At 34.4% G+C, this 11,249-nt stretch overlaps 2 protein-coding genes across 3 annotated transcripts; one reads left to right on the plus strand and one right to left on the minus strand.

Moving 5' to 3' along the window:
• Window positions 1–1,389: 1,389 nt before the first annotated feature.
• On the plus strand, window positions 1,390–8,128 carry LOC126726363 (transcription factor GTE12-like). 2 transcript variants are annotated; one of them, XM_050431595.1, is made up of 14 exons: window positions 1,390–1,571; window positions 2,902–3,801; window positions 4,113–4,170; window positions 4,272–4,415; window positions 4,495–4,559; window positions 4,702–4,765; window positions 4,844–4,984; window positions 5,064–5,128; window positions 5,232–5,283; window positions 5,381–5,464; window positions 5,559–5,680; window positions 5,830–5,896; window positions 7,440–7,561; window positions 7,657–8,128. In XM_050431595.1, the coding sequence occupies exons 2-14, from the start codon at window positions 3,046–3,048 to the stop codon at window positions 7,858–7,860; spliced, it is 1,944 nt and encodes a 647-aa protein (XP_050287552.1). In that variant the 5' UTR covers window positions 1,390–1,571; window positions 2,902–3,045; the 3' UTR covers window positions 7,861–8,128. The 2 variants fall into 2 exon arrangements, with proteins under 2 accessions (XP_050287552.1, XP_050287553.1); XM_050431596.1 differs by lacking the exons at window positions 4,495–4,559; window positions 4,702–4,765; window positions 4,844–4,984.
• A 142-nt stretch (window positions 8,129–8,270) lies between these two features.
• Window positions 8,271–11,249, minus strand: LOC126726365 (eukaryotic translation initiation factor 4E-2-like). The gene is made up of 5 exons (XM_050431597.1): window positions 10,783–11,249; window positions 9,687–9,852; window positions 9,476–9,601; window positions 8,718–8,783; window positions 8,271–8,601 (listed from the first exon to the last, which is right to left on the minus strand). Exons 1-5 carry the CDS (start codon window positions 11,097–11,099, stop codon window positions 8,551–8,553), a joined length of 726 nt encoding a protein of 241 aa, XP_050287554.1. The 5' UTR covers window positions 11,100–11,249; the 3' UTR covers window positions 8,271–8,550.

Raw genomic sequence — 11,249 nt, forward strand, 5'->3', positions numbered from 1 at the left:
CTTCAAAATTTTCACAAGATCGTGCTGATTTTTAGCAATCATTAATAGACAATGATCAAACCACCTGGATTTACTTTTCCCAATTAAATTTCACCTTTAAAAAAAATAAAAAAATTCACCAAAGGAAATAACCCTTCCAATTTACCAAACCCAATATGCCCCTCTCCTCTCCTCCAAAAATAACCTTAAAAAAAGTAAAACGGTAAAAACATTGGGGAAAATGTAATAAAAGGAAGGGGTAAAGAGGTAATTAGATGTACAATCACCACCATACAAATCTTCCAATGATTAATTAATACAACACAATTTTTTGCAACTAATTAATACAACACAATTTGGATATTGGTTTCCTCTCATCTCTTTCAATATAAGAGAAAGTCCAATTATATCATCAACCACCTCACAGTAATTCTTAAAATCAACCTTAAAGTTATGAAGTGAAGCTGATAAGAAAAAAAAAAAAAAGTAAGTTACCAAGATGGGCATTATTGAAACAATTACAATAAATAATCATAAACTTCCCATCAATAATAATAATAATAATAATAATAATAATCATAAACTGATTCTCAAAAAAAAAAAAAGAATAAAAAAATTTAGAACAAAATGAAGCATAACAAAATTCTTCCCTTAAAAAAAATACACCTTTTATATTTATCTTTCTAATATTAAAAAAAATACAAAAAGAAAATAAATAATCTATTAGTCACTTTTTTTTATTTTTTTATTTTTTATGAACCTAATCTATTAGTCACTTGAGGCTATTTTTTTTTAATGAAAAATATGATTTTTTTTTTTTTTAAAGTTGTTAGTGCTAGTAGTTATTGTTATATAACGTTTGTATTCTAAATTTTATGAAAGCTGAATTAATTTTTTAAATTTATCTTTAGGTAGTTTTTTTAAAGTGATCTTTACATCATTAAATCATTCTTAATTTGATAATTGAGTTCCCAAAGTATAGAAAAGTGAATAATAAATAGTCAATCTCATTATAAAAAAAAAAAAGTACCACTTCACATGTACTATGTACCTGTCAATAAATTTTTTAATAAAAAAATATAACAAATTTTTTTTTTTGAGAAAAAAAAAACAATTTAAAGTGGTAACAAGTTGTACAAAAATATAACAATTTTACAGGGTTATTTTCGACAATATAAAAAAAGGTAAATACCATTATACCAAAAAGCAAAAGTAAAAAAAAAAAAAAAAAAAAATTATATTCCAAATATAAACCAATCCACACGTCTCATAGTTAATTAATCCTAAAGTCCTTAAAAGCTAAAAGTTATCCTCTGTTTTAAAAAGTTATTTTAAAAAGTTAAATAAAAATAAAAATAGAAATAGAAATATATATATATATATACATATAAATATAAAAAAAGGAAAAACCCTTAGGTCTCACATTTCACTCTTTTTCTCTCAGCACAAAAAAAAAACAAACACACACTCCTAAACCCTCTTTCTCTCTCTATCTGAGTTTTGCTACGCTATTCTCTCTCTCTCTCTCTCTTCCTCTTCGTTCTAGCAATTGATCGGAGGAGAAGATTTTCTCGGTGCCCGATTTAGTTCCGGTAAGTTTAATTTTCGAAACCCTAAATTTGTTTGTATCACATGTTTTGTATGTGTTTGTTTTTTGAAATTTTTTTTGGGGCTGTTTTGGTTTCCGAGACGCTATATGAAACAATTAGGAGAAAAAACTACTTGGGTATTTTGAATTTTTAGGGTTATTGAAGAAACAATGCTTGCGCGAGTTTTATTGGGTTAGATTTTTCGATTGTTTTGGAATTTTCTTTTTTGTGAATTTTGAAATTACAGGAAGTGTTAGTATTTGAATTTCCATCTTTGTCTTTCTTATACTAAATTTCATATCAAAATCAAAGGGATTTTTTTTGTAGTAAAAATCTAAGTAAGTTCGTTGCTGTAGTTGAATTATCTGTTTCAATTTTTCGTGTTTCTGATTCAATTGGGTATTTTTAGATCGAAACCCTAATTCTGTTATTCTAGGTTATCTGGGCTTTCTAATTATGTTTTGTTTGCTTATGTATGAGTTTATCATTCATGTACTCCTGGTTTAGAATTAGTTTTGGGTATTTTTTTTTTTTAATAAATAAAAAGTTCTATTAGAAGAAATAATGCCCCAAGTACACAGGATCAATACTAGTAATACATCACAGCTAAGACCCAAGTGATCAATTAAATATGATAAGTTTTGGGTATTTTGCTTTATACTCACATTTCATGTTCTTGGTGAAACAACATAATTGTCTTGAACAAGTTTTGGGTATTTTAATTTAGTAATACAATTCATTCTTATTTGCTAATTGGATATTGATTTTTTTTTTTTTAATAAAAATTTTATTTTTATTGTTAAGTTACACACACTGTCATGTTCTTGAGTCCATAGCCTGACACTCTGTCCCATTATTATGGTTGGAGGAACTGCATTTTGAGGTAGATTTTAGTGGCAAGATGGTCTTCTGATTAAGTGTGCTGTGTGTGCTATAAAGTATGAGATTTGAACAATTTTGAGTTAAGAGTTTCACTAGACATGCATGTGCATTGTTATTGACTTATAGCGTTTCTTTATTTTAAAGCGCATATTCTGAGAACGATTTTGCTCTCTTAAAATGATTCAGACGGAAGCCACTGTATTATATGTCTTAGATTAGCGAGCCATTGATTACTGTCATTAGGAGATAAGTCATTAATGATAATTAGAGATTGAACACCATTTTCTTGTGCATTCATTGAATTAATTATGCTATCAAAATTAACTAATCTCTTTCTACTTATAGAAAAAAAATCATATTCCCTTATTAAATATCATGCTAACTTTGAATTTATACTAGTGTCATGTAAATAATCTCTTCTGGTGCTTATCTACTGCAAAATCTTTTGCAGGAATCGTTTCCTTGCCTTTTTCCATAGTCAAGCATGACTTTCCTTTGTTAGGCACGGCTGTGCTTAGTTACAGTGTATTGAGGTCAACACCTGAGAATTGTGAATTCTTGACAGTGGCCTTGTTCGATTCTTGTGTCACTCAATATGATTGCATTTGAAACCATAGTGCCAAACAAAGAGCTTAAAGTTAAATTCTCCTCCAAAAGAATAGAAGGCACTACTGGGAGGCAATCATTTGAGCTGGGGCAGCATCTCTCACTTGGTGAATGGAATGAAACTACTGTAATTTGCGGTGGAAAGAAGTTGGATTCTAAGGCAAAGTCTTCTATGCCAGGGTCCAATAAGCGTGGACCCTCTGACTTGATAGAGTGTCCAAGGGAGAAGCGGCAAAGGATGGATCGTGGTGTGAGTTTGCAGTGTTCCACCATTCTGAAAAAGCTGATGGCTCATCCAGCTAATTGGCCTTTTAAGAAACCAGTTGATCCTGTGGAATTAAATATTCCAGATTATTTCTCGATTATATCCAAACCCATGGATCTGGGAACAATAAAATCCAAACTGGAGAAAAATATCTATTTTGGTGCTGGAGAGTTTGCAGCTGATGTTAGACTGACCTTTTCTAATGCGATGCTTTATAATCCTCCTGATAATGTAGTCCATAAGATGGCGGTTGAATTAGAAAGGTTTTTTGAGTCAAGATGGAAACCTTTGGAGGAAAAGTGGAATCGTGAAAGCTCAAAGTTAGGACAAGGAAAATTTTCAAGTGGAAGAACGAAGGAGACTAAGGATACAGGACAAAACATTCATAATACACCTCCTTTGCAAAATAATTCATTGTTTAAGAGCTCCATGTCATCCACTGAAAAGGTCAGAAGGAGCTGTGATGGAAGAGATGTTGAAGTAAGTAATATGTTAAAGTTATTCATGATCTGGTGTTTAATTCTATTTGTGTAGTAACAATGAACAGGCTACAAATCTTTATTTGCTGTTTAGGCATTTGGGTTTTCCGGACTCAAACTAACTTATGTAACTTAAGATGGATTGTAAACTTAAAGTGGCAACCTAATGTTTTTTTTTTTTTACCTATCAAAAAAAAAAAAAAAAAGGTTGCCACTTTTTCTTATTCCCTTTTCATGTGTTTGTATTCCCCTTAATCACAGTAGATGTTTTCTGTTTTTCCTGAGTTGTGTTTGTTCTGTTAATTGTCACAGCTCGCCAAGACGGCCCAGAAGTGCACGCAGAAGTTGTCAGGAAAAGAATTTGTCAAAGGTATGAACTGCTGGAGTTTACTTTCTGCATTATTAATTTTTGCAGAGTGTATTTCTGCTTTGTGGCTCTTTATAGGAGCTAATTGGCAATTTGTCTTATAGGCACTGACAACGGTAGCAGACATTCTTATGGTTCTGTCAATGCCAAGTCTCCATTGAGCCCGATTGCACGCAAATGTGGTAGATGTGGCAGCACTACATGCCAATGCAGCATTTCGTGTAATTCAACCCATGCATCCTCAAGTGGTTAGTTGATCTTTCCTTTTGCTGCTTCCTTTAGTTATCCTGTACTCAGTTGGCTGATAGATGTTCATTTTTGGTCCAGATTTATCTGTCCAAAGATCATTGGACAGAGATCATCGTTTATGTGGTGCTGATGCTTCAAGACAGGTATGTTTGACATTATTTTCATTGATGTCATGATTATATTTTCTTATTCTTTCTTCATGTGTGTGTGTGTGTTGTGTAATATTCCACTCAATCAGGATAGTTGTTTTCAGTTGTGTCTGAGTTGTGTTTGTTCTGTTTGCAGGCACAGCTTGCCAAGACAACCCAGAAGTGCACACAGAAGTTTTCAGGAAAAGAAATTCACAAAGGTATGAACTATGAAGTGCCAGAGTGGACATTCTGCTTTTACGGCTCTTTATAGAAGCTAATTGCAATGTGTCTTATAGGCATTGACAATGGTAGCAGACATTCTTGTGGTTCTGTTAATGCCAAACCTTCATTGAGCCCAATCACTCGCAAATGTGGTAGATGTGGCAGCATTACATGCCAATGCAATTCTTGTGATTCAACCCACACATCCTCAAATGGTTAGTTGATCTGTTGTTTTGCTGCCTCTTTTGGGTATCCAGTACTCAATTGTCTGATAGATGTTTTATTTTCGTTCAGATTTATCTGTCCAAAGATCATTGGACAGAGATCATCGTTTATGTGGTGTTGATACCTCCAGACAGGTACGTTTGACATTATTTTGATGTTGTCATGAATATGTTTGGGAGTTGAGAGTTTTTGGCCATGGGTTGAATTAAAACTCTCTATCAAATTTTGGATTTTCAGTCAAAAAGCATGTCGGTATCCCAAATTAGTAAGTCAGATCCAGATTCTGATGGTGAGCGACTTTTTTCATCTGACTATGAATATGTCATATTTGACCTGTTATTTCTCAATAATCTGAGTATTGGCACGCTATTGGTGATGATGTGAAGGGGCTGTAAGTGCTTTGGATGATGAAAATACATGCCTTAGTTCTCAGCTCACAGCTCCCGCCATAGATGCTGCTTCCCAAGGAGGTCAGTAATGCCTGAATAAAGTATTACTTGTTGCCATTTGACTTGGCACATTAACAGCCAGTAACTTTGCTTCTTCCCTGTTTGTTTGTTATAGGATGGAGTGCTCCAGATTTTGCTGTACAGCTGTCACCAAAGAAGGCTCTCCGTGCAGCACTGTTGAAGAGCCGCTTTGCAGAAACTATTCTGAAAGCCCAACATAAGACACTTCTTGACCATGTAAGATATACTATATGTTTTATTTGTAAAAAAAATTCAGATGCCTAAATTAGGACAATCTCATCATGTGATTTGATATCCTATGGTGCTCTATGTTTCCAGACTCACTTATAAATGCTATTTTTTTTTTTTTTTTGGTTTATGATTAGGGTGACAAAGCTGATCCTTTGAAGATGCAGCAAGAAAAGCAAAGATTGGAAAGGAGACAGCGTGAAGGTGAATTTTGCAATTTAATACTTGCATTATGTGTAAAGATTCAAATGCACTATAGTTTTGTGAGGATCATGAGGAGCTTTGACCTCAGTTCTGAGGGCATTACTTTGACTTTGTAATACACACTCTGCAATGTTGATATGGTTGTTTGTATAAAACAAGTGTGCAATCTTTGCAGTGTTGTTGTATATCCCTAGTTCATGAGTTCTGGCTCAAATGGAGCTTCTTTCTCCCACTAGATTAGATTGAGGATGAGGTCACGGGCTCAAAACCCCTTGGGTTGGGTGTGCAACTTTCCAATCAAAAAAAATTGTATAAATCCCTAGCTTGTCTTATTATATTATCATTGCATGATTGGATTTATAGGTGTGCAGTCTAGAAATTTTTTAGCTTTTTTGGACATTGATAGATTTGTTGTGGTTCTCTTCTCTGTGCTTTATTCATTTTGACGTTTTCTTGAAGTTTCTTATAGCTAGAGTGGACTTCATTCCAGATTCGTAGTTTTAAGTATATCATACTAGCCTTATGAACAAAAAATCAAGTGTACTATGGTATATCTGTTTTTAAGGATCATGAGGAGTTTAACCTTATAGTTCTGAGGGCAGTATGTTGACTGAGTAATGCACATGCTAGTGTATTTTATATATTATGAAGGATGCAATATTTCTTTGAAGTTCAGGTTAGAACAATGATGTGGTTGTTTGTATTATATCCCTAGGTTTTTCATATTATGTTATATTGCATTATTGGATTTATACTTGTGCTCTCCAGCAATTTCTCAGCTTATGTATTTTTAAGATTTTCATGGTTCTCTTTGGTCTATGCATTTTTACATGTTCTTAAAGTTTCTTATAGCTAAGAGTAGGTGTGACCTCAGGCTTTGCAGTTTGTGTATAAACTGAAGTCACTACCGAATCAAATTACAGTCACTGCTCATCATATAGCACAACTAGTCACTGGATATATGTGGGCTTTTTGTGGTACCACCACGGTAACATTGCTGTTTGGTTAGGGAGGTGGAATTGGGGGTGTGTGTTGGTGGAATAACAAAAACAAAAGCAAAAAGAAAAGATCTGACTTTGATACTACAGGCTGTATCTGAAAAAGATAAGTGGAGGAAAGGGTTGGATTTGCTTTAGTTGTCAAACGAACGCATAGAAGCAGTTTGGGGTCTGTCTGAGAGTTGGTTGTCCGTCTTTGGAGTAGGCTGGATGTGGGTGTTTTATCTTGTAGAATACAAAGACATTGACAGTATCTGAGCATTACTACTACGAATAATAAGCAAAATATTTAATGTCCATACGCTGGATATTGGAGATTAATGTGCATGAAAAAATTGGTTTGGTCTTTATTCAATTTGCTTGTATTCTTGGCTACTTGGTAGTGATTACAGAGCTATTTTTCTTAGCATGCCACTGTTTCTTTATCCGAATGATTGATTTTATGTAATTTGGTGTGGATGGTGTAAAGGGGCTTATTGAAGTGACAAATTATGTCGGGGCTTGCAAATAGGACTATATCTCTGATTATGGATTTTTACTTGCAGAGACGGCTAGGATTGAAGCCCAAATTAGAGAAGCTGAAGCTGCCTTACGAAGGAAGGAAGAGGCTGAGTGTAAGCAGCAGCGGGAGAGAGAAAGGGAAGCTGCTCGAGTTGCCTTGCAGAAGGTTTATTTTTCTTAATTATTTTCTACAATTTTAACATATAGACTTTGATTTTCTTGATTATCTGGGACTTCTTTCTGATGTTTCTCTCCCTGCAGATGGTAAAAACTGTTGATTTTGAGGAGAATATGGTGATCCAAAAAGAACTTGAGATGTTATTTGGCTGTTCAGTATCATCTCGTCTGCTCCATGGATCTTTCACTCGAACCCAATTAGAACAGTTAGGGTTATTTATCAAAGATGACGATGATGATGAAGAGGAACTTGATTTTGATGGGGAGGAAGGGGAAATTTTTTCGTGACATCCGACTCCTCTATCTATTCAACAATTGTATATAGTTCTTTTTTCCAGCTCTGCTTGTTTATATCATCATAGTGGATGGAAAAGGGGCATTGGTTGTAAATGACTATTTTTTTAGGGGGTGATACCCTGATAGGGAACTAATAGAAAGTTAGTGTTTACAAAGTATATAAGTTGCAGTTTTAAACATTTCATCTTTATAATTGGATCTCTCATGTTTCTATTTAATTTAGACAAAAAATTGCTCTATTAAAGTTCAGGTTATAGCAGATATGGTTGGTGTGTGGTGAAGAGAACTTTGACAAAACTTATAATTGGATGAGCGTCGTTATTTGGAGCTACATATAACGGCGTATTTGCAACCAAAAAAAAAAAAAAAAAAGATTATGGCATTGTGAGACCAAAAATGAATGAGGCAGAGAAAAACAACGATTTTTTTTTTTTGAGACACTAAACTAATTGTCATTGAACATCATATAAAGATCATTAAAAAAGTAAAATTTTGCATTGTAAATTCTTTAGCAAAAAGCAGAAGAGCCTGAGATAGCCACAACCGAGTCTAGAATCCTAGAATAAGCCTTTTGAAGTGCCAATAGTTGTTGCTCTGGGTAGAGCTTTCGTTCTTATTCCAGAAAACATCTTGTATCCTCTACGCATCATCCTAAAAACACTTAAACACACACTAAGCAGATCATGCGTTGTAGCGATTCTTAGCAGCTCTGTCAAGTTTCTTTGCATCATCCTGAAAGATCAGAACCAAAAATTTACTTATGTTGCACAAAAACTATGACAATGAGCCAAACAAATATGGAAAATCAATTTAGTTCATTCTTTGAAAAAAAAAAAAAAAATTCTTACATGAAATATAAATCCTATGTTGTCATTGTAATCAAGGAACTCCTTCCACTGTTTCCCAATACTTACCTGCAGCAAAAAAAATTGACATGAACCATGCACGTTTAATCAGAATCAAGACAACCATTGAAAAAGCAAATGGCGTTTCAACCACACTGGATAATATCAAATAACATCTTAGATTGACTTAGGAAGCACTAAGTCAATTCCTAATAATGTACTAGCAGAATAATATTGATATTATCCCAACATTTCAAATGATGAAAAAATGGCAGGTCAAGTATTTACCCAAATGGCAGCTTATTCTTTCCTCTTACTTATGGAATCATGGAATTGTTCGGGATGAAAGTTTAGGGTGGTGGAAAAGTGTAATTTTCCCTAAAAAGAACAAGGAGAAAGCCAGGTGATCCTATGGGCTCACTCAACTGCTCCATTTAGTATCAAACTTACTGAGTACTTGGATTCATAAGACAACTATTCCAAACTTGCACATATAACATTTCTTTCTCTTCCTCTACCTTCTTGCCATCCAAGTAGAGGACTAAAAGGGGGAGAAATAAAGGAATAGACATAGTAAAATATAAACAAAGGATCTATGTTTATACTCATATATACAGAACCAAAGTTGCATTTATAATTCAGCATTCATATGAAGTAGAATAAGTTAAGAAGTCATCTGGTGGGTCCAAAAGAGTACATGTGAACAAATAATGCATGCAATACAATGAAAATTCATGTTTTTTTGCTTAATAAGCAGTTACCTGTGCAGCCTCATTTGTAGCATTCTTTGTCCATAGAGATATTTTTTCCTGCCTAGCTCTGACATTGACAACTGCTCCACAAATTTCATCTCCATGATCAAATTGTTCTCCAATCATTGCTAGCAACTAATACCAGCACATTCAGATAATTAGATACCACATAACAGGGTTGATACAGAGTTTAAATCACTAGGATGGTCTGAAAACATACTGTATATAGCCAACAGGTATCAGATTTCCCTCTAGAAAAGCTTAGAGTCCACTTCCCTCCATTAGCACAAACAGGGTCCTCCCATTTTGGCTCTATTTTATCCTTAAAACAATAAAAGTCTGCTCCCACAGCCAACTTGCCGGGATGATGAATATTGTTGTAAACGCTGTATACAAAATAAATTTTGAGGCAAATCTGTCAGTCATTTGCCTGGATATGATGAAGACACCAGTAGAAAGACAAGAGGTATAACATACAAAAAGGAGAAAGAGTGATCAGCAATCACTGCATCAATAAGGATATAAGCACACACATTCCTTGATAAGAAGTTTTTACAAACTATGCCTATGCTTGAAATTTTTCAAAAGTTAAAATTAATGAGGTATTCTCTATTATTCTCTCAGCCAGTTTATGTTTTATACATATGCAGAAAAATGGAATCCTCATTCCAAAACCAAAAGGAAAAAAAAAGGGTCAGAGGGGTTTACATGATTCACTTGGTATTTATATTGGTTTTCCCATAAAATGAGTAAAAGAGAATTTTCTCAAAATCATAAATTTTAAGTACGAGACAGATAAATACAAGATTGAACAAGTTAAAATCAGAGCTTGAATGCAAGATCCAAACAATAATCTACAGAAAATACAACCAATTCACTTACACATTTAGCAAAACCCAAGAGGCAAGAACCTGTTTGTTCACATGAAAGAATCAAGAATGCTCCAATTTCTCCTAAGAGAAAGCTATATGTATTTAACCAAGAAAAATGTTCCACCAAAACGTGTCACATGTAAAGCATTTCACTCCATTGAGCCAATTTTCACTTTCTCTTTTCAACGCACAACAGATTATCAATCAAGAATTCAAGATCATAGTATAAATTCAAGATCCACAAATCTTCAGCTAATTTATTCCCATCAAACACATCAAAAGCCAACAAAATTATATAATAAAAAAAACAATTCTAAGCAAAATCACACTTTTTTCTTTCTTTCTTTCCCCTTATTCAATAAACATAAAGATCCAAACTTTATGATTTTCTGAGCAGCCAAACAAAAACCCAGATAGAAAAAAGCAAAAGAAAGAAAGCAAAACCTCCAGAACTCCTCGACGGTAGAGAAGGTGTAGATGGGTCTCATGGAGCTACCCCAAGCGGCTTGCTTGGACTTGGCAGATGGGTTATCGAACCAGAAAGTCCAAGAATGCTCAAGAGGGTGAGTCACAGCTGTCGTAGCTGAAGATCCCTTGGACTCATCTTCTCCCCCAGCGATCTCTCCCTCTTCAAGCTCATCCTCTTCTTCTTCCTCCACAGTTCTCAGGTTTGGGTTTGGGTTTGGGTTTGGGTTTGGAGCAGCGTTGGTGTTGCTCTGTTCCTCCAAGGTTCCGGGCTTCACAGTCTCGTCTGCCACCATTTTCGTTTCTCAGAACTCGTTTCTCTTCCGGTTTCTCTCGCAGTTTGTTTTGTGGGTTTTGGTTTCTTTGTTGTTGGTGTTGGGTTTCTCGGATTTCACAGAGAGAGAGAGAGAGAGAGAGAGATTGAGAGACGCGTTGGTTGTGTTATG

The sequence above is a fragment of the Quercus robur genome, chromosome 5 (genome assembly GCF_932294415.1).
Source record: "Quercus robur chromosome 5, dhQueRobu3.1, whole genome shotgun sequence".
NCBI classification, from domain to species: Eukaryota; Viridiplantae; Streptophyta; class Magnoliopsida; order Fagales; family Fagaceae; genus Quercus; species Quercus robur.